Genomic DNA, 23,560 nt, shown 5'->3' with positions numbered 1-23,560 from the left:
GCTTGTTTCACTCCAAATCTAAATCTGGAATAACCTATCCTTTATAGAACCATTTCTTACAACAAGGCTCTACATTTTGGGTCTCAAAGCACTTTGAAGTTTGAAAGCCAGTGGGTATCCTTAAAACATCCATTGGCTTGTAGTAAAATAATATGGAATTGACGTAAATCCAAGTTTCGTTTCTCAGTTTCATTCCTGCACTGACTGAGTTTAGGTCTCGCTTTCTCAGAAAACTCGTGCTCTCCTGGTGGCTGTGCCTTGAGTTTCACAACCGCCCCGCCCTGACCAGAGTTTATCAGCGTGAAAGACTTCGACATAAGGTCAGTGATGGACCAGAGAATGCTTTGTCTTTTAAGATAATAATAAATTATTCGTAGATTATTATGAACGGCTGTTGTCTAATTATCAAACTTCATTTAAAAATATTCCAGTGTTTCGTTAAGTTTCTTTTTTCACATCAGTTCCTATTCTCTAAAGAGCGTGACAGTAAAGGGAGGGCTGCGCTTACCGAGAACAGCCATTCACTACAGTGGCGCGGCTTAGCGTACGCATTAGAAAATGATTGGCTGTCATCACTGGTAAATTTACATATGGTGATTACAGCTTTCCCATTGGCTTACAGACCCGATTTGGGCTGTAACCTGCGGTGGTATTTCATGTTTTACCATTATGAGGTCACTGAAGAGAATATAAGTCTTACGCATACACAGTTTAGTCTACTTGTATCTACATAGCCTGAGATATACTGCTTTTGTGCCTTGACCCAACTTCTATGTTGAAAGGTAATTTTCTAAGTTATCTAGCGCTTTATCTAATTTCGTTCTTTTTGGTAATGCTATGCCACGTAAAGCATTGTTTTCTCTGTTTACAATGGAATGAAGCTAAGCATAGAACATAGTACATGCCGCTTAAAAAAAGAAAAGAAAAGAATGTATGTGTTAAGTATCAAATGCATAGAATAAAAGCATTAAATAATCTCTCTAAACTCTCTAAATACAAGTCTAGTGTGACCGTGGTCAGTGATTTTAAAAGATGAGCACAGCACCAATACTCTTAATATTATTTTATTATTAACCATTTTTTTTTAATTAAAATATTGCAATTCTATTTTTGTATCATCATGAAAGTCTTATATATTCTTAAATATATTTATGCATTTTCATAATAAATTTTATTTTAATTTTTTTATTTTTAGCTTAATTCCTAATGTTAACACAATTTCTCAAGAAACAAGCAGCTTGGAGACCAATATCAACAGGATGTTGCACGTAACCACTCTTACAGTATTTCATATGCAAGTGTGATTTTTTATCTTCAGATGACTCTCTGGAACCAGCTGCAGCTGCTGGACTCTCTGTATTTAGAGCAAGTAGACCAGCTTTACGATGAGGCTTTTCCAATGGAGATCCGACAGTATCTCAGTCAATGGATTGAGAGTCATGACTGGTGAGAATTGTTTTAATTTTATTGTTACATTTTTTAATTTATTTAATGATGCATTATCCAGTTGCACATTTTAATTCATGCATCATGAATTGCTGCAAAACATCACATCTTTGACACGTTATTGTTGGTTGCAGGGAATCCGTGGCTAGTAATGTATCTTTGGCAACCCTGCGCTTCCATGAACTCCTGAACCAACTGGACGAGCACTACAGCCGTCTCAACCTAGGGAACAACTTTCTTTTACAGCATAATATACGCAAAATTAAGCGTAACCTACAGGTACATTTTTTTATATTGTTTTTCTAACTATGTTACATTCAATAAACATTAATATCCTTGATTTCATTATTCTAAAATAAAATAGCATATCTTATGAAAATAATCATCTCCCATTAGGAGCACTTCCAGGAGGATCCTGTTCACATGGCTATGATCATATCTAGCACTCTAAATGAAGAGAGAAAGATACTGGAAACTGCTCTACGTACTCAAGTAAGGCTTTCGTCTTGCATTACAACTGTCATTTGAAACCTGCACACGTGTTTATTATTCATCTTAGTCATTTTGCTTTTAGGATAAAGGTGGCCCATCACAGGGGAGTTTCACGATGGAACAGCAAAATCAGTTGGGAAACAAAATCAATAATTTGAAAACGAGTGTGCAGGTAAACCATCTTTTTGGAGCTCATATTGACTCCTTTTTGGTCTTTACACACAAAAAACGCTTTAAATTACACAGATTTATTTAAACCTTGCAAGTAACTACAATGTTTCAAACAGCTGCAATTGTGGAATATTTATATGCTTCTAGGAAATTGAACAAGAAATTCAGGTTCTGGAGGATGCGCAAGATGAATATGATTTCAAGAGGAATACTTTGCAGAGTCAGTACTTGGTTTGATATATTTTGTGGTTTTTACAGAGTCTATGTGAACATAAATGGTGTGACGTTACAAGAATGAGAAATGGTATGGATTTGTATTTTTATATTTTCAGTGGAAGTTGAAATGAATGGCCAGATAACAAAAGAGATCCAGCAGGAGGAAATGGCACTTAGGCAAATGTTTGTTGGGCTGAGCATGAAAAGAGAGGTAGGTCAAGATTTCAGTAATGCACCTCTACACATATTTAGCTGAAAGTTTGAGATCAGGAATATTCACATCTAGGAAAATAGTATTTTCTGTTGTGACATTTAATCAAAGCCTCCAAGGTTAACACCAAAAAAGTGTGACACAAGACCAAGGGGCGTTTTTTTTTTTTTTTTTTTTCATCTGTAATTGATTGCATTGTTTGATCGTTCATTTTGTCCCACCTTTACAGCAGTAAGCGTGTAATCCGGGAAAAGAGATGTCATTACAAGAGACAGGGGAACTTATTTTGGTTAAAGATTACAAGGGTGTTGATTTTAATGTGGCTTTGGTGTTTTTTTCATGATCATATTTTTTCTTAAATAGAGCATGTGTTTATCTTTGCAGGTGGTGATAAAAGAAATCGCTAATGCACTGACTCTAGCAGAGCAGATCCAGCTCTCACTCGTATCAGAAGAGTTACCGGAGTGGAAGAAAAGACAGCAGATGGCTTGTATCGGTGGGCCGCCCAATGCATGTCTGGACCAACTGCAGAGCTGGTGGGAACCTCTAGGGGGCGATTCTAAATGACTTCTAATGCAGCTGGAAACAAAATAATCATAAAAAAAAAACAGATCAAATAAATATTTTATATTTGACATATCTATTATGTTATACTTTAGGAAAGAAAATCCTTGAAATTATTAGTTGGTCTTGAGGGTCAAGTATTTCCATATTTAATGTACAGTAGTCTCAAGCTTGAGCTGATGATTTCATCTTGTCCTTTTGGTGCTGATATATAATTTTTATAATTAGCTAATACACGACTTATGCTCCAGGTTCACAGCAGTGGCAGAGTGTCTCCAGCAGGTCCGTCAGCAGCTGAAGAAAATCCAGGAATTGGTGCAGAAATTCACCTACAACAACGACCCCCTCACTCTGGGCAAGAGCCAGCTGGATGAGCAGGCCCTAACACTCTTCAGACACCTTATATTAAAGTGAGGCACTACACCCTAACTGTTCAAACCATTCTATGACTTTAAATGTAGAGCACAAGCTGTAGAAAAAAAATGGTTTTGATGGGAGGATTTGTGGGGTTATAGATTCACAGGGGAATTTGAATAGATTTTGAGGTGTGCATCACTTCTTATTCGTGAACAGGATGGCAGTGGTTGTGATATGTCTTTCAGTTCTCTTGTGGTGGAGAGACAGCCTTGTATGCCCACACATCCTCAGAGACCCTTGGTGATAAAAACAGGAGTTCAATTCACAGTCAAGATCAGGTGAGTTTCTTTGAAGTTACCATCAATAGCACTGTAATGTCACTTATTTTAAGTGATGGTAAATATCTGAGAAAAGCTTTGTGAAATATAAGTGATGCCGATGTGTATATAAAAATCGAATGTCTTATTGTTTTCTAGATCACTAGTCAAACTCCCAGAACTGAACTGTCAACTCAAAGTAAAAGTCTCTATTGACAAGTAAGAACGAGTATCCATCTGTCTACTTGTCTTTCAGTCTAACATATTTGTGTATTCATACAGTTTATTTGTTTTTCCCCTGTAGAGATTTAACAGAGAAAGACACAGTAAAAGGGTATGTAGCATATTACAAAGAAAATGTGACGTTTTGAATGTATTTAGATACATAGCAAGTAGAAGTTCCCAACATTTAATAGCTTGTGGTCCACTCATAAGCCACAAAAACATCTGCATTTTACAAAAGTCCAAACCTGCAATCATATTACAGTGCACTAACACATCGATCATTATTATAGAAGATAATGAGCTTGAAATGCATAATTTAAAATAAAATATTTGAAGAGTAGAGAATTGCGCTATCACGCGCAAGGTTGGGGGTTCGATTCCCCAGTAACACATGATAGGTAAAAATTGATAGCCTGAATGCACTATGAGTGACTTAAAAGCGTCTGCTAAACGCATAAGTTTAATTTTTTATTTTAATTTAATTTTCCTATTTATCAAGGAACATCATTAGCATTTTTATGCATGTCTCCAAAGCTCAAATAATCCAGATGTCTGTTTTCTGGTGTCCTAGATGTAGGAAATTCAACATTTTAGGAACGTTTTCTAAAGTTCTGAACTTAGAGGAATCCAGTGGATGTCTAGCGGCTGAATTTCGTCATTTGGTAAGATGTGAAAAACAAACAGATATCACTGCACATACTATAATGTCTAATCATACATTTATTGTTGATCTTGATTACCACAGCAATTAAAAGAGATGAAATGCAGCAACAGAACCAGTGAGGTAGGATAAAATGCACACACAGTGATGTCAAATAAAACAAACTGTAGGAATCGCTGATGGTTTTTGTTCTTCACAGGCCCCTCTTATCATTTCTGAAGAGCTGCACATACTTACCTTTGAAACTCAACTCGTTCAGCCAGAACTGTGTGTTGATTTATCGGTAAAGTACTGTGAAATTAAACTACTGTACTAATTGTGACATATCAACTGGAATTCTTACCACACCTGTTTACTTACTGTAATTAAACAGATCACATCACTTCCTATTGTGGTGATCTCCCATGTGAATCAGTTACCTAGTGCCTGGGGCTCCATCTTATGGTACAACATGCTCTGCAGTGAACCCCACGTATGGCCATTTCCTATCATCAGTGTTTTTGTCCTCTATTGAGGTGTCCATTCTGACTCTTGCTGTCCATCTCTCTCTCTCTCGGTCTCAGAATCTGACGTTCTTCTTGAATCCTCCACCAGTGAAATGGGAGCAGCTTTCAAAGGTCTTAAGCTGGCAGTTTTCTTCTGCCACTAAACGAGCGCTGAACTCTGAGCAGCTGAGAACGCTGGCTGACAAACTCCTTGGTCAGTTTATTTGTGCTTCCTTTTACCTTTTGAAATGGGGCTGAGTAGATGCTCATAGTTCCAAAATAAAACACACTTTTTTTGCATCGTTATTTTAGGTCATGAGGCCCAATGTGACCCTGAAGGACTCATCAACTGGAATACATTTTGTAAGGTGAGTTTATGGAAACGGTTCAAGCAAAGACCGGAAAGTTGCTTTCACTTTCATTAACCAACATCTCTTTAGTCTGTTCCTCTGCTGTCACCACAATGATTTACTGCTAAAACAAAACTGTGGAAGGACCTGATCTTTCTAAAAGCAGCTGGGTTTTCAAAACTCAACGCCAACTGAATATATTTAATATTACTTGTTTTCTAAAAGGAAGTGCAATAAATATTGTCACAACATTGACAAAGCAATGCCATGCCGAGGCTTTGGTTAAACAAATGGAGGTAGAGTACATCATTTGTGTGTTTTTCACCTAGATGTCTCCTAATGAGAGGGGTCTACCGTTCTGGCTGTGGATAGATGGAATTCTGGACCTTATTAAAAGACACCTGCTCAACATCTGGAATGATGGGTAAGAGTTCCAACATAACAGACAAATACTGTTAAATCAAATCTGTTCCATTTTAGATGTGCACAATTAGCCAATGTTTATAATTATTGTAATTATTGTAGATTTTTTTTTTTTTTATGCTAGAATTCAAATTTTAGTCAACATGAAATCTGCATCCACCAAATATTTTTCATAATACATCTTTCTGGTCTCAATGTGTATTGTCAGTCTGCAGAAAAAAAAGTGTTTGTGTTTGTAATCTTTTAATCAAAATGTAACTCTGCCTGTGCTTTCTCCATTTTGATAAACTGTAGAACTCCCACTTTTCACAATCCAAGCATTCCAGATAGATAAAATCAAGTCCCATCCTACATTTTCTTTTTTGAAAATCTGATTTCACACAAAAATATGTAAGATGTCGCATCAAGTCACCCCGAAACAAAGTGATGATAAGCCAAAACCTCCATTCTCTTTAGCTACATTCCAATTTATATTACTGTGCAGCTACACACATAGGCATTTTTATCCAGTCCAATTGTATTTTTTTTATCACATATATAGGTATATCATTGGGTTTTTGAGTAAAGAGCGAGAGAGGGCTTTGCTGAATGGCAAACTCCCGGGCACTTTCCTTTTGCGCTTCAGTGAAACTTGTCGAGACGGAGGAATCACCATCACATGGGTGGAGTATTCACAGGACGGTGTGTGCTGGTTTGAATTGGAGTATTTGATTTATTCATTGTTTAGAAAAACAGTATCTGTCTGGCAGTCTTTTCATGTGCGTGAATGAATGTCGTCAAATACAGGAAATCCTAAGATGCATTCAGTGAAGCCCTACACTAAATCAGATCTGGCGTCGATTTCCTTACCTAACGTCATCCGCAACTACACCCTCACTGCCGCAGAGAAGATTCCGGTGAACCCCCTCGTCTACCTTTACCCAGACATCCCAAAAGATGACGCCTTTGGTCGCTACTATACCAGCTCTTCTGATGGTAGATATTCTTTCTTTAACCGTTCATTTATTCAAAAAAGAGGGTAAGACAAGAGTGAAAAACTGACTGAAACAACAGATCTCAATAACCTGCTACAAAAGACTACGATGCACATCTTACGGGTACAACATCACCAAATCACAAAATAAATACAATGTATGCATTTTGATATATTATAGAAGGTATTTTTCTAAATCTATATATTCTCACTGTATAAAGTGGCCCCGAATACTAAAGTCACATTTAAAAATGTTTATGTCATTGCATTAAATGACATAAACATGCCATTTATTAAATTGTTTGTAAAACATAACACATGTATATTTTGTCATGGTAGAAAACAATACTGTTCCCAAAGACTATCTGGGGAATTTGCTGTTGTAAAATGTTAGTAAGTTTTTTAATAACCTTGTCAATGTTTTGTCAGTATCGACATACCTTACGTTATTCATCTTTTGTCGCTCAAATACAGAAGAGATGGAGATAGACAAACCTGTCAAGCCATATTTAGACAGATACATGATTTCTGTGTCAGATGAGTAAGTAATATTTGATTTTTTTCTACTTTATTTTTAAGTTTCTATTTCTGTTACTGAAAATCAATATTCATGTTTTATTTGTCTTTGTTTTTAGACCTTTTTCAAGACCGCGTAAGTGTTAAGAGCACATCGAGGCAGAACTGATACGAGGAATGTTTCTCCACCAATGCATCTAAATTTAATCCAGAGCTTTTTTTATGGAGGAAAGTGAATCTGTTACTAGAAGTATTATATCTGGCACACCAATGTCTAAAATGAATAATGGAAACAAATAGTGATACACAAATGATTTATCTTTTCTCTGTACTATATTAGTGTTAAGGATCTACTACATTTATTCTCGACTTGTGTGAAGAAGAGGAGCCATTTTCTTTTGTTGAATTATAGAATACACTTAAAACAGTGTAATCCTGTTCTTTTTGTTTATATAAATATGTGAACTTATCATGTTGCATCGATTTTTCATTTTCTGTGTATTAAGACAAAGACACTGCTGTAAATGGATATACACAAATACTCTGAAAAGCTGTTTCTGTGAAGACGTTTGTTTGAGAAAAGGATATCGTTCTCCCATCTTGTGAAGCCCTTATTTATTTTTGCACATCAAAATATCTTTACATACAATTGCCTTAATTGCACATGTACAAACACACACACCAGCCTGATATAGTCTAACAGAAATCAACCTACTTTCTACAGTCAGCAATACGATCCAAGCTTGGTCCAACAGGCAGTGTTACTAAATGTGAAGTAATAATAAAGACTATTAAATGGTTTATATTCATGTTTTATGCTTTTTTAACAGCAGTTTTCTCTTTTTCATTCATCTATTTCACCTGATGGAAGTAGTTTGTAGAAGTAGTATGGTAGCATTTTATTCTGTACCGTTACATATCATGATTCTCCTCCAGTGAAACAACGTCCTGGTAAAGCAAAGCAAAGCAAAACCAAGCAACCACAGCCTACAGTACACAATGTCTCTCTGCTCTGTTCTTTTCTCTAAATATTGTATTGAAGATATAATAAATATAATTTTATTGTGTGTAGCACTGGCTTCAGACAAATTTCTCCTATTAGGAGCACGTTGAGATGCTCATCCAACACTCTGAATGAGGAGAAGGCAATTGACATCCTTTTTGTTTTTAAACACCATTTTTGTATAGACATTCATCCGTGTGAAATTGTGTTCAGAGAAAAACTCTCTCGTGACAGGGAAGTTTGATGGAACAAGAAAAAGAGATGGACCATAAAGTAAACATCCTGAAGTGGAATGTGCAGGTATCTTATTCAAATAGCACTTTGCTCACACCTTCATTTAATGATACTAATATTACTCTTGTAACAGACTACTTGTTTCTTGAAACTTTTACTACAGTAGCTTTCTTTTTATTTAAATAGGAAATAAAACCGAACATTTCGAACAAGTCATCAGAGCATCAAGGCGAGGGCGATATTAAAGGTGCCACAGAATGCAAAAATCATTTTTATAAGGTTTGAACTGAGTTGTGTGGCCGCGGTGTGTGCAAATAACCAGCCTACGATGGTAAAATTCCACTTTTATAATTCCAAAAGATCAAAAACAGTCTATCTACACTAGCAATTCCAGACAATAATGACAAAGTCGGCGAAAGTGCCTGTCCCAGTTTCATCAGTAGCATCTACTGATCATAATGCTATGTTGAACAAAGGTAGAATGATAGCATCCTTTGGCCAATCAGAGCTCAGTTCTGTAACAAGTTGTGTGCAAGCGGAAGCACGTTTTCGTACAAAATGGTTCAAGCACAACTTTTGGATTTTTTAAAAAAAGAAGACAACAGAAAAGGTATGATTTTTCCTTAATTAGAATTAAAAAACTTTCCCCTGACATAATGTTATTGTGATGCGTGTAACTGGGAGATAGGAGAGCCGACATTGAGTCATCAACCTTGCAAAAACCAAACAAAAACACGCCTTGAGAGTACAAAAGCGTTCACTCACTGCGAGATGAAGCCTATTAGAATACAGGTAAAATATGTATGTATGACTTTCAATAAATCATTTATCAAAACAGGGGACTATAGTCATCATTATTTATCCATGACAGGCCTAAACCAGACAAGGTTTCAGCACAAAAGCACATTTAGCAAAATATTGTTTCATTATCAATGTTGACCAAATTTACTCCATTAAAAATACTCAATTTTAGGCCCAAGAAGAGGAAAAAAACTAAATAATAGTTAATTTAATAAGGCTTCAAAAAAATTGACAAATTTTGTAATGACTATGTGAAAACTAGCTTTACATACAATTCGACCACTGATCATAACAGTAGTCAATATGACTCGTGCCATTTATGACCAAAGTCTTCATAAGTAAGTGTTAAAATAATATATTTCTGCTCTTTTTTTTTTTTTTTGATGCTGTCCCGCTATTCTCAGTCCTTGCATGGGTCCATGGAAAGAATTATGAACATGAAGCCAATTGTCCCTTCACATTCTTCTTCCATGTTTATTATTACATCCATACATTATATAGTTGCATTATAAGGGGTGATGTAGTGGTTTATCCAATAAAAATAGTGCATTACATCATATAGGAATGTCTAGCAAACAAAGGGATTTCCTTCCTGCTACCTCTAGAGCTCTTAGGATGTAGATTATATCTGTATGTTATATAACATGGGAATATGGGCAGGAAGTTCTGACCATATTAGGAGCACATCAAAAGGATTCCTAAACCTAAACCGTGCAAAAGTACAGACCGAACTCAGTAACCTGGGTTGGTTATATCTTCTTCTTTTGATTCTTTTCAATTATTCAATTCACATAACCAAACTGGGATTTTTTTCCAGAAAGCATTGTGATGGTAATAGACACAAAGAAATAATAAATATGAAAATATAAAGATATTTATTATGTCTATGATACCAGAGACTACTGTTGCCATGATTAATGATTCATTCAGAAATTGTACTAATTCGGCTCTCAACTGATTCAGTGATTTGATCAAGTTTGTAACTGCATGCATTCAAAAATAACTTAAAGGGGTCATATGATGTTGCTAAAAAACATTGTTTAATGAAATGTGTTTATGTGTATTAAGGTTCAAAAAACATTATTTTCTACATACTGTACATTATTGTTTCTCCTCTATGCCCTGCCTTTCTGAAACGCGTCGATATTTAAAAAAAACTCATCATTCTGAAAAAAAGAGAGGTGTGCTCTGATTGGCCAGCTATCCAGTGCGTTGTGATTGGCTGAATACCTCAAGCGTGTGATGAAAATGTTACTCCCTTTTCCATACTGTAATGCCGTCTCCCAGTGTTCTAACGAATAATGCTACCTATCAGATTATTCTACCAACACTGTATTTATCCTACTGTAAGGGTAGGTTTAGGGTTGGGGTAACTTTAGGTGTACATGTTAATAAGGATTTTGCTTCCACATTATGCTACCATCTGTTAAAATCTGATCTTGTAAGAAAAGAAAAACAATAAATTTTTTGATTGAAGGATTTTTGTGTTCACAGGGGTATTTGAATATATTTTTGTGGTGTGCCACTTCTGAAAGCTTGCTGACCTGGACAAGATATCTCTTGTGTCTTTCAGTTCTCCCAGACTCTGAACTGAACTCTCAACCCAAAGTCAAAATAAATATTGATGAGTAAGTAAATAGCAATATCTGTCTGTCTATTTGTCTGTCTATCTAACTATCAATCAAATGTTTCTGAATAGTATAAATTCTTTGATAAAAATCTCATGGCAGCAATGTGGTGAAGACGACTTGAAGTTCAAACCGAGCATCAGAATGTGGAAGAAAGGGGATTTAAGTGACTTTGAACGTGGAATGGTTGTTGGTGCCAGACAGGCTGGTCTGAGTATTTCAAAAACGGCTGATCTACTGGGGTTTTCACGCACAGCCATCTCTTGGGTTCATAGAGAATGATCTGAAAAAGAAAATATCCAGTCAACGGCAGAATACCATCTCTGAATGCACAACATGTTGAACCCTGAAGCAGATGGGCTACAGCAGCAGAAGACCACACCAGGTGCCGCTCTTGTCAGCTAAGAACAGGAAAGGCAGGCTACAATTCGCACATGCTCACCAAAAATGGACCACAAAAAGATTGGAAAAAACGTTGCCTGGTCTGATGGGTCTCAACTTCTGCTGCGACATTCAGATGGTTGGGTCAGAATTTGACGTAAAGAACATGAAAGCACGGACGAAGTATTGTTTGTAACCATCCCTTTATGATTACAGTGTACCCATGTTCTGATGGCTACTTCCAGCAGGATAATGCACAATAAAGTCACAAAACTCCAATTATCTCAGACTGGTTTCTTGAACATGACAATGAGTTCAATTTACTCAAATGGCCTCCAGAGTCACCAGATCTCAATCCAATAGAGCAGCTTTGGGATGTGGTGGAACGGGAGATTCGCATCGTGGATGTGCAGCCAACAAATCTGCAGCAACTGTGTGATGTCATCATGTCAATATGGACCAAATTCTCTGAGGAATGTTTCCAACACCTTGTTCAATCTATGCCACGAAGAATTAAGGTAGTTCTGAAGGCAAAATACGGTCCAACCATGTACTAGTAAGGTGTACCTAATAAAGTGGCCATTGAGTCTATATGCTAATTAAATTTATTGAATAAACACAGCTCATTATTAAAAATTCTTATTGATAAAGTTTCTGCTACAAGTAGAGTTTTGAAATGCAGTATTTATTTGAGACAAAGGTATAGCATGAAACTCGTTCGTTAACTCCTACATCTAATCTTGTGTTCAAACAGATCGCATGTCTTCCTGTGGTGGTGGTGGTCAGTGGTATATCTCTGCTATTAAGTGCCTGGCTCCATCTTACTACATGCTCTGCAGTGAACCCCACGTATGGCCATTTCCCATCATCAATGATTTTTTCCTCTATTGAGGTTTCCATTCTGACTCTTGCTGTCCATCTCTCTCTCTCTTGGTCTCAGAATCTGACGTTCTTCTTGAATCCTCCACCAGTGAAATGGGAGCAGCTTTCAAAGGTCTTAAGCTGGCAGTTTTCTTCTGCCACTAAACGAGCGCTGAACTCTGAGCAGCTGAGAACGCTGGCTGATAAACTTCTTGGTGAGTTTGTTATTTCTTTTATCTCTTGAAATGGGACGGAGTAGAGGAGCTCATCATAGTTAAATGAATAGTACATTTCTTTTTTAAAATTTTAAGGTCATGAAGCCCAAGGTGACCGTAAAGGACAATGTATTTTTTTAAGCGAGTTTATACAAATGATTGAAACAAAGACAGGAAAGTTGCTTTCGTTTTCTTTAACATCCTCACATTTGTGTGTGCCCCTGCTGTCACCACATGATTTACTGGTAAAACAAAACTTAGTGAGAACACAATACTGCCAAGAGCAGACATTAACTAAATGCTTTTATAGCATATTTGATGCTTTGTGAGGAGATATAAAATGATAAATGAGAAGGTGAAGCAATAGTTTCTCTATCACAATATATTGCACAGAAGAACTTTTGTGTTTTCATAGACGTCTACGTGATTTACTCTGGCAATGGATATATAAAAATTTGGAACTTACTGAAAAATGTGCTCAACATCTGGAATGACTGGCAAGAAATCCGAAGGGGTTTAACCTTTACCATGTTATCATTCACGTGAAAGCCAACACCATTTAAAATCACTGACGTCAAAACTGGCTCATTTTCCAAATTTCAGGCTTAACACAAAGCTGTTTTATGGCTTCAGAAGACTTGGAATATAGTGCACGAGTAACATGGACTACTTTGATATAAACATATGCTACATTATGGGGTTTTTGAGTAAGGAGAGAGAGAAGGCTTGTTGAAAGACAAACTCCAGGCACTTTGCTTCTGCGCTTCAGTGAAAACTTCCAATGAAGAGGAATCGTCATCACATGGGTGGATCGTTGGTTTGTCCTGGTTTGAACTGGAATATTTTATGTTGTGATAAATATATTGGTCTTTTTGGAAAAAATCATTCAGCACAGGTGAACCTGTAGTACATTCAATAGAGCCCAGGTAAAGTAGATATGAACAGAATCTCCTCTGTGACTATACCGTCACTGATGGAGAGAATGATCCAGCAAATCCCTTTCCCAGACATCCCAAATTGCCTTTGGTCGCTACTATATCGCTGCATCTGATGGTAAGGACTTTTACATTCACATTTATGCACTTCATGTCTGTAATGTGCCGTTACTGACCATTGATCTCCCACTTGAACGGACTTGCACAGGAAAGAAAATAAGATAAGTTTAACCATGAGACAGTAATTTATAGGCCAACATTTCTCAGTTCATCCGGTCTTGAAACTGATAACAAGCAAAGGAAATAAAGCACACACACACACACACAAAAATTATACAATTATTTTACAATAAAAAAAGCAACATCTAATAATTTTCTGAACAACTTTGCGCCTGTTCTGAGACTCTTAAAGGTTTGTGTTTTTGTCCTGGTATTTGCACACCATCAGGACATTTGCAATACAGTAAAATTCTGTAAAACTCTTTTAGCTCTAGGAGGGAAGAATGCAGACAGACTTTCTGGTTTGAAAGTCTAAGATGGTAAAGCAGCATGTCAGTGAAGACCACGGGCTGGAGTTCTGTCAGGATTAAGGCTTTAAACTGGTAGAGAATGTGTGTAGAAATGCAAAGGTAATAGATGGGATTCCCAGAGAACGGATTAAATGTACACCTTGAATGCATTGTAAGTTGTTTAAAATAAAATACCGTACTTAAAGGAAAATAATCTTGCTATTGTGCTAGACATGCCTCACTGTTACTGTTGCACATGGATAGTATTTCCGTATATTATTCATCCTGCACCGTTTCAGCTATGAGCATGACTTTTGCTGATTGTTAAGATTATTGTGATATTACTTTGTGAGATATATAATTGAATTCAGGTTAACTTTTTTTTTTTTTTTTAGTCAGAATTTGTGTTGCATGTAGTTTTGTCCCCTGTAAGTATAATGAGTAATGAGTAAAATTACACCCTTTTAATTACTAACACAATTTTATTCATTATCGCTCATCAAAGATGAATCTTTATATACCGTTGCTTTAATAGCACATACACACACTGACTTAGTCAGTCAGATACAGTCTAATAGAAATCAGCAAATAAATATGTACTTCAGTGAATACTGAATAATGCTAAAGTGTCTTTAAGAGTTTACATTCATTTACTTTGACATGAACTTGATTTTTGTCCAACTAACTGACTTGACTATCAAGTGTTTGGTCCGGGTGAACAGGTTTGACATCATCTTTCCACAGCTAAAACAACTGTCTTACAATAGACTCTACACTTACAGTAATTTAACACTTCATAAAATATACATAAATGCACAGATGTAGTCTTTTAAATATAAGAGTATTTATAAATAAAGGAGTTTTTTAATTGTATCTGATGATTTACTTTATTTATATAATGTGATTTTTTTAACTTTCATCTTCTTCTTATCCAGTATACATTTATTTTTGACCACTTTTGTTCTAAGATTAACACTGTGTACTTTGGGTGTAAATGGCTATATGAGTGCACTGAAGAATACACAGTCCATATATCTGATAAAGATTAACAAAAATAACTGTCTTTGGCAGTGGTTAAAATGTTCAAATAATGAGTTATAATAAAATAAAGTGATATACATACAAAAATTCCAAGCTAAATAATTAAAATAATTCCCACTTTTACACAGGACACGTTGTCTTATTTCGGATCTTAATGATAATCGTCGCTCGTGACAACATCGATTGTTTGAAAATGGAAATGCAATAGACTTGCAGGTCGCATCTCGATTTTCATTCCGTTCTGCCGAGATTTTTTTTTTATATAAGACAGCATAAAGAAGTAAGATATGTTGGCTAGCAGCTTCTATGTCGTGAGCGTTTGCGCAACATGACCAAATCTCGCTGTTTTTAATGTAAGAACGCTTCTTATCTAAACAGGATTGTTGGGTTTCATTCTTGCACTCTTGAGTTTAACTGTTTACCCTCAGGAAAACAATGACATGGCTGTAGTCGTCCTCTCTCACACCTCGATCCACCTTTCACAGGCATGAAGGCATACAATTATAGCGCCTATTGAGAGTCATTTCGCACCGTTAAATATGGGCATCATCATGACACACACCCTTTCTTACAAGGAAGTTGTTGTGAACAAGCCAAAAGTTTTTCACAAAAGCTTGTAAATCTACAGGAGACAGCTTCAAACGAAAAATGTACTGACGAAAACACGCACACGGATCTTGAGAGAGGGCAGTGTTTCACGAGCTATTCAACAAGTGTCTAGTGGTAGAAGAAAAGTTTACGTCTCCAGAATCACATTCAGGTGTTTACCGCTGTACTCCTGTAGAAGCGCGAGCACCTCGTGATGACCCGAGTGTGTCGCCTCGTCTATAGGTGTATGGCCCCACCTAGAGAACGCAAATGTTATTTAATTAATTTATTATTGTTTCCACATCTTTTCTGTAACTCTTTATACTGTTTGATAACTGTATGAACATTAGATAATAATAATAATTATTAGTATTAATAATATTATTAAAAGGAATATATTTAAAAACAATGATTTACTTTACAACAGTAAATCAAAACTTCTATGACTTCTACAGTTTAAAAGATTTAGAATGTATTATTAAGAGCAGTGTAAAAATATATTTATATAAATTATAAAATTATTACTCTTTAAAAATCTATAAAAAATAAATTGCTCTGTCACTGTGTTATTGCAATAACAATATAAATCATTTGTATATCCAATAGATTACTTGATATTTTAAATATACTGTACCCGTATACTGTAAATATACTGTGCTTCTTTGTACCAAGTGTATATATAATAAAACTAAAATGTATTTCTATTTATTTTAATGTATTTAAATACATTTCTTATATGAAATGTGATCTAAAAATGCATTTTAAATAATTGTACACACATTGCACTCACAAACAGAAAGTTATACCCGATTCTTGTTAGAAATCAATTCCACTGGCTTGTACGTGACTTTTTAACGGTGTTATCAACATCTAATTGAAATTAAAATCCTGAAAAGTTTTCCAAGACCATCAAGGGACACCTGATGTTTTACAAATACTTAATTTCTAAATAAAAGAGGATAAAATATATATTTATGCACTGTATTGCTCACCTGTCCTTGGGACCAGGATTCACCTTGCAGGCCTCTAACAGGAAACGCACAACCTCAATATGTCCTTAAAATTAAAAGAAATATATTTATTTATACAACACATACTATAGATTTAAGATGTAAAACAGCAGTTTACTGAAAAGAAGCATGAAATAAAGATCTGAATAGTTTCGAGCAATACAGTATTTGAAGACTTATATGCATAATGATTAAACTAGAATGAAAAGACATAAATACAAAATATAGCTGCAAAAAATTACCACTTTTAACCACCAATTGGCGCTGTTACTGAACTTATGTGGCATTTAAGGCATAGTGACAATGACATGCACATTTTGATTCAAAATGCAAAAGCAAAATACAGCCTCCCTTTCTATCACTCTTTTTTTTGTTATCCTTCAGTTCATCAACTACCAGCCATGAAGCAAACAATCAGATACCAAATTAACAGACATCACTGGTTCTTGGGCCCTAATAAGTGACAAACTAGTGTGAGCGTGTGCAATATTGTACCCTCAGCTGCTGCTATGTGCAGCGCCGTCCTGGAGTCATAGTCCCGCTGCTCCATGTCCACAGAGGACAGTGCAAACCTGCAGTCATGTTTAAGGAAAAGTTATAGAGGCAGAACAGAAAACGCTTCTAAAACTTGTAGGCAATAAAGAACTCAGTACCTTCTGAGAGCAGAAACATCTCCTGTGTAGGCAGCAAAGAGGAGTTTGATGACAGATTTCACCTGGAATGATAGAAAAGAGCCTTTGTGGAATAGAAATAAGTTATTATGGTCAGGTGGTGGGCAGAAACGGAGGCCTCCGGAGTGTCTCCTCTAGCTCTAGCAGACAGAAACGAATAAAGGACAGCTGAGAGGAAACACCAAATAGACAATGAAAAATTAAATCAAGAGGATTGAAATATATGAGCACTTGATTTCAAGGGGCACCTACATTCAACACTTCTTTCAGGTGGATTGAGTGAAAGTGAAAGCAATCCCCACCTTCATTCGGTTTAAAACTGAAGGTTGCATTTTAAGTCTGCCATGTGATGTGTATAGGATCATATTTGATATTTTACAGACAGGGTTCCCTCACCTTTTAAAGAAAAGACTCTCTATAAACTCTATTTGTGCCAATTTTAGTACAATTTTGTACAAAATCGTGATCGTAAACCAATGAAAACCTTCAAGAAGTTCAAATACGAATATGATCAGTTTTACAAGGTATAGACGCTTAGTATTAATTTAACATTTGATACAAATTTACATTTTACATAAAGATGACAAAAATGTATACACATCATGACCATGCATTTAGATTCATATCTAATGAATGTTTGAATTAAAGTTAGTTTAACTATACTTCAGTCCCACACTGTGTATTATCTTCTAATATCCAGTCTCCTTGCTTTCCTTCCCACAAACATTCAGAGTCAGAGAAGTTGTCAGTCTCTTTGGCCCAAAAGATGATCCGAGAAATGTCAGAATCTCCTTGTGTGTGTTTAATTATAATCTCTATCACTTCCAATTACATCTGAGTTCAGTTTAATGTCTTAAATAGAAACGCCAAACACTATTCCTGTCTGCAACCGTGTAATTATTCTCCAGAAATGTGCATGTTAATTTCAGATTAAGTCAACTAGAAAACCAAGACAAACCTGCTGGAGTTTAAAAGTGCTTGAGGTCATTCTGAAGGTTATCTACATTTTATGTCGCTTTGGAGGATTTGCTAAACTGTTGCAAGCTAACAACTGAGAAAGAACGCGAGATGGATAGATGAGGTGAAGCATGTCATCTGTGTATCAAGTCAGTACACTGTCAACCACTGCTGTGTGAAGGGACATATAACACGAGTCAGTGTTCACGTTCACATGTACAGTTAGAACAGCTGGCTAAATAAAAATCAACAAAGTTTTGTGCCAAATGATACTACATGAGAGGAGTAAAACGATGCAAAACTTTAAATAAATCACAATTTTAAGTAATAACTTTCATGTTTTCCTTGAAAATGGGAACCCTTTCATAGCGATATTTTTTGCTGTTTTCGTGGTTTTCATGCAAGCTGTAGTCAAGTAAAGCTGTCAATCAAGCAATAAAGAATGTTTATTTTTTTTAGACCAATAGTGTCAGAACACTAATGAATAAAATGATGAACATGTTCCTTCATCATTTTCCAACACACACACACACACACACACACACACAAGCAACAAATGGAACACAACTAATTTCAGGAAACAATGAGATTAGATGAAATACATTTATTAATGATACAAAAATAAAACCAGAACAAATGGCATAAATACACAATGACAAAACAAGATGAAATAAACGGAAATAATGAAGCATTTGTCAGCTGTTCTGTTAGACTCAGGACAGTTCAAGTAACTAGACTGTAAAGAGCTCATATATTGACTGTTAAAGCTGTCAGTGAGCATGAGAAACACTTCTCCACTAAAGCAGCACAAAAACAAGCCATGAAAATAATCATTCAAACTGGTGAAACTAAGAAATAAAACCCAGAAATATACAAGCATGTGAAAGCAAAGCAAATCATGCAAAAATGAAAATGAACATTTAGATTTAAAAGATTAAAAAAAGAAAACATTCTTGCAACATGCACATAAAAATAGAAATACTTAATATCAGCATCCTTCCACCAATACAACAACTTTAAAAGCTTATCGAAAGTTTAGTTTGATAAAAACCAACATATTCTGAACTATCAATAATGTGCATGAATGTTTCTAGCAATAACATACAGACAATAAACAGAACTGAGGGCAGGCAGAAGAAGAGAAGCTTTGTAACCTGCAGTGGTTTCACTGCGAGGGTCTGACAGCAGGCTCCAGCTGGCTGCTGAGCAGGACTAGTGCGGCTCTATGATGCAACCACTGCCCATTACAACAGTCCTCTCAGGACGCACAGTCACCAATTCAGCAGGAACGCATCGTGACTAATCTAAAAATGAATAACTCCTTTGCAACATGAGGTCCCTTTTAACCTTAACGCTTGGTCGGAATGTGTCCTGAGGGAGCAGTAGATCGGGAATAGTTCAGCCAAAATGGAAAATACTACTTCACCTTTATGTTGTGTGTCATGTTAGGAAGATTTTTGAAGAACTTTCATGCAGTTCTTTTCATTGTAACCAGTCGACCTTCAGAAAGGATCTAAAAACAACCATTAAAGTGGGGCAGGTGTGGCCTAATGGTTAGAGAGTCAGACTTGTAACCTAAAGGCCGTGGGTTTGATTCTCAGTACTGTTTTCCACCTTCTGTACACATGACTGAGGTGCCCTTGAGCAAGGCACCGGACCCCCAGCTGCTCCATGGGTGTGTGTTCACTACTGCTGTGTGTGTGCACTTGGATGTAGGGGTGCGCGATAAATATCGTATGATAATTAATGTGCATCTTGTCAGTAAAGCCGATTATCAGTAGTAAATTCCATCAGGTGCGTGATTTCACATAGAGGAGCTGTTACTTCACGGAGCCGTTGTTAACTGACTAGCAAATAAACAATGATAATGAACGTGGATTTGCACCGCTAGGCAGTTAACAATGGCTCCGTGAAGTAACAGCTGCTGAAATCACGCACCTGAAGGAATTTACCACTTTACCGATGGAGAAAGCCGGCTTTACTGACGAGATGCGCATTAATTATCGTACGATATTTATCGCGCATCCCTACTTGGATGGACAAATGGGTATGGGTTCCCATAGCTGGCTACAAGTCACATATACAAGCGGTCCATATGACTGTATGCTCCAAATCCACACTATATTCAATTTTTTTTCAAGTTGTGTAATAGCTTTGTGTGTTGACTAAATCTGACACGTTATCCAATGATAATACAGATACCAAATTCGCACCAAATGCCATTTTCAATAACTGAAATGTTCATCTTTTACCTTATGAAAGCTAGCATATGGCTTCAGAACACTTCAATTAGATGGACAATTTTTATGGTTATTTTAATAAGATTTAGATCGGAATATGGAAAATAAGTTGCATGAAAATTCTTTAAAAATTATTTTTGTGTTCCACAGAAACAACAGCAGCATACACGGTTAAAACACGACAGTGAAAAAAATAATAACGTTACAGAAGACGTCCATGTACTTGTGACACCAAGACCTCACGGACGACTCTACATCTGGTAAGATGCAGTTCATTATACATGACCACCACATTCAGTCGTAGTGCAAAACAGAACCACCTGTGGTCTCTGTTCAGCAGCCAATGCTCAACTTAAACCGAGAAAAAAAATCAGAAACAAAAAAACAACACTTTCTGGTCTATGGGAGAATAGAGCCTATAAATCACGCTGCACCTAAAATCCAAGCAGTCCAGGTGAAGAATAAAGCCCTCCGCTATGCTATGCTATACATAGAAGCCAAGGAGCAAGGACTTAGACCATATCCTCTACCATAGTCATTCAAGTTCACCAAGACTGGTGCAGAACCAACATGTGCTGAGAATGAGATTCATTGAAAATAAATAACAGTTAAAGTACATAAATATATACTGTCAAAAAGCTCGCCGAGGTCAGTCAGATCTGTTTTAGTTGCCATCTCCGACATTCTCCATCCTATAGACTACAGTAGTGGAGCTGTCCTCATTGCACTCAGTCGGCGAGACCTTTGTCCACATAGTGTCTTTGAGAACCAGCTCTTTCTGAAGGCTCTCGTAATCCAGGGGTCCGAAGGTGTACTGCTGTGTTGAGCGACACAGAGAACAGATTAGGGGAAAGTGTGTGACTCGCACTGTTCAACATGGTGACGTGTGAACAGATTTCAAAGTCAACAAAAACAAACTGTCACAAAGAAAGCCTTCGTGTTCACACATCCGGGAATTTTTTTTCAACAATTTAAAGCGACAACAAAAAAACATAACAGGTCTGTCTTATCACAGAAATTGCACATGCTGCAGTAGTCTGATTGAAGTCATAATCATTACTAGCAGATGACCAGGCCCACACGGAATCAGTGCTTGCAGATTAATAATGATACAAATAATAATGATGATGATATCTTAGATTCAAAAATATAAGTAATATAAATAATAACAGAAAATCGATCAATTAAGATTTGTTATTAATAAATATTATTCTTTTTATTGATGTTGTTGATTCGATTGATAATGTTAACCTTCGGGAAAAAAATAGTAGAATATTTTGGATTCATGAAAAGCTTTTTAATTTGTTTTTCACTTATTTTAATTTGAAACTTATACTTTTCAACAGGAAAACTGTCTCAGTTGCATTATGGAGGAGAGACAGGCATCTTCTCATGCCCAAGGTTTGTTATATATATATATATATATATATATATATATATATATATATATATATATATATATATATATATATATATATATATATATATATATATATATATATATATATATATATATATATATATATATATATATATATATATATATACATATATACACACACACACACACACACACATATAGTTAAATCAGGTTTGGTTTCAGGTTCAAATATGTAAATTGGTTTTATTTTTTTAGATATAGATACGAGTATTTTCAGCAAAGTTAAACTCATTTGGCCATATTTTTTTTTAAGGAAAATTGCCCTGTAATGAATTTTATAAGTGTACGCTCCACTACGTTTAACACATTTTACCATGTTTACATCCATTCCACAGATTATCCGACTCACCCGCTGGTCCCCTCCCTCTCGGCGGGGATCGAGCTTCTTGGTGAAGTGCCTCAGGTTGTCATAGTTGTGGAAGTTGAACAAGGACACTAGATCCTACAGCCGGAGAGAAAGCCACAGGGGATCAGTCTTAGAGGTCAAAGGTTCAAGCGCACACACACTGAAGCACTGTGTTGAGTGTCTGAAAGTGGTCTGCTAGTGACAGGAAAGTAGAGAAGAAGAGAAGGTGCCTGCTTTCATTAAAGCCCATGATGATGCTGAAATGAACCTCCATCACGATTAAACTTCTCAGATTCCAGAACTATTCTTTTTTTCTTCCCTATTGTGACATATATCAAGATCAAATGACTTCTTGAACAAGAAAAAATAGTATAATTCTGTAAATACTACAATATTTCATTTTGATTTAATGTTGAATTAAGTTTGTGGAGCTGACCTTGAAACTCACTCGAAACATTCGGGACACTCCTTGAATTTGTTGGGAACTTAAGAGTTGGCAGAAATGTCTGAATGTCTAATGTTACACCCATTTTCAGTCTTGTGATCCTCTGACTTGCCAGTTGTTACCGTTCTTTTGGCACAGCAACACTGCTCACCGAAACAAAGTCTTCCATTATCACTGTGGCTCTGAATTCACTTCTGATTGTGTGACTGTGTGACAGCAGAAATCTGTCCACCTCTCATATAAATGATGTCAAATTCTAGTCATACTTGCCACCCCAGAATGAACTCTGCTAGTGTCATCCTGAGTCGGACTATCTGATCACCATTAATGAGTCCAAGACATGGACTGTGGCGACATTAATTTGCTTATGACACACAGGGAGTAATTATAGACTCCTTGACCTTTAACAAGGGTCTGAGAGGCTGTACTGATATTCAGATCCTAATAAATGCTGGTTCTCAGAGAGACCTAAAATAACACAGACAGATTCTAATCATTTGGCAGGTACACGATGAGAAGCCCTCACAAGGGACAGGATCATAGGATCAAAACTACAATAAACATTGAAGACAAACCATATATGATAAAATGTCCCATTCATTGTATTTATGCCGGTATGCATCTAGGGCCAGGTTATACAGCTTGAAAAAATAATGAAAATAAAAATAGGAACATATTTGGACAATTTTCCCTAACTGTAAAAGACTTTACAAATCTAGAAACAAATGTATTTACTATATTACAATATTTTCAACATTAATAATAAATAACTAAACTGAATCATGTATATGTATCAATATAAAACAGCAATAAATAACTACAATAATGGGCAAACAATGGGTCGGTG

General features: G+C 36.1%; 2 protein-coding genes and 1 long non-coding RNA gene across 9 annotated transcripts in view; 2 read left to right on the top strand and 1 right to left on the bottom strand.

Annotated features, from left to right (window-relative positions):
- The first annotated feature begins 214 nt into the window (after positions 1-214).
- On the top strand, positions 215-8,478 carry LOC128020154 (signal transducer and activator of transcription 1). 2 transcript variants are annotated; one of them, XM_052606836.1, is made up of 23 exons: positions 215-320; positions 1,319-1,446; positions 1,581-1,725; positions 1,843-1,938; positions 2,021-2,110; positions 2,257-2,329; positions 2,442-2,536; positions 2,921-3,072; positions 3,352-3,510; positions 3,703-3,795; positions 3,934-3,993; positions 4,079-4,108; positions 4,571-4,661; positions 4,745-4,783; positions 4,860-4,943; positions 5,034-5,132; positions 5,224-5,359; positions 5,458-5,513; positions 5,825-5,919; positions 6,460-6,599; positions 6,705-6,893; positions 7,366-7,432; positions 7,527-8,478. In XM_052606836.1, exons 2-23 carry the CDS (start codon positions 1,319-1,321, stop codon positions 7,552-7,554), a joined length of 2,145 nt encoding a protein of 714 aa, XP_052462796.1. In that variant the 5' UTR covers positions 215-320; the 3' UTR covers positions 7,555-8,478. The 2 variants fall into 2 exon arrangements, with proteins under 2 accessions (XP_052462796.1, XP_052462793.1); XM_052606833.1 differs by lacking the exon at positions 215-320 and adding an exon at positions 616-782.
- glsb (glutaminase b) overlaps positions 8,008-23,560 on the bottom strand; it is a 39,282-nt gene continuing 23,729 nt past the window's right edge. For 4 of the 6 annotated variants that reach the window (XM_052606837.1, XM_052606838.1, XM_052606842.1 and 1 more), the window contains 5 exons: positions 22,272-22,364; positions 17,267-17,328; positions 17,109-17,185; positions 16,596-16,659; positions 8,008-15,860 (listed from right to left, as the gene is read on the bottom strand). In XM_052606837.1, the coding sequence (XP_052462797.1) occupies positions 15,752-15,860; positions 16,596-16,659; positions 17,109-17,185; positions 17,267-17,328; positions 22,272-22,364 (405 nt within the window). In that variant the 3' untranslated portion in view covers positions 8,008-15,751. Of the gene's footprint in view, positions 15,861-16,595; positions 16,660-17,108; positions 17,186-17,266; positions 17,329-18,830; positions 21,299-22,271; positions 22,365-23,560 lie in introns of those variants that run through there. The other 2 variants (XM_052606839.1, XM_052606840.1) reach the window with 2 other exon arrangements.
- LOC128020160 (uncharacterized) lies at positions 13,452-22,591 on the top strand. Its single transcript, XR_008185298.1, has 4 exons — positions 13,452-13,583; positions 20,632-20,741; positions 21,828-21,882; positions 22,258-22,591. It is a non-coding gene; the product is annotated as an uncharacterized LOC128020160 (long non-coding RNA).

The sequence above is a fragment of the Carassius gibelio genome, chromosome A9 (assembly GCF_023724105.1).
Source record: "Carassius gibelio isolate Cgi1373 ecotype wild population from Czech Republic chromosome A9, carGib1.2-hapl.c, whole genome shotgun sequence".
Lineage (NCBI taxonomy): Eukaryota > Metazoa > Chordata > Actinopteri > Cypriniformes > Cyprinidae > Carassius > Carassius gibelio.
This window is presented reverse-complemented; position numbering and strand designations above follow the sequence as displayed.

What these genes read in the sequence shown, in the direction of transcription:
- LOC128020154 (XM_052606836.1), top strand. Translation starts at nt 1,319, where the DNA reads ATGACTCTCTGGAACCAGCTGCAGCTGCTGGACTCTCTGTATTTAGAG. An exon ending in TTCAGACACCTTATATTAAA is followed by an intron (nt 3,511 to 3,702) that starts GTGAGGCACTAC and finishes TATGTCTTTCAG; the next exon opens with TTCTCTTGTGGTGGAGAGAC. An exon ending in AACTGTGTGTTGATTTATCG is followed by an intron (nt 4,944 to 5,033) that starts GTAAAGTACTGT and finishes GTAATTAAACAG; the next exon opens with ATCACATCACTTCCTATTGT.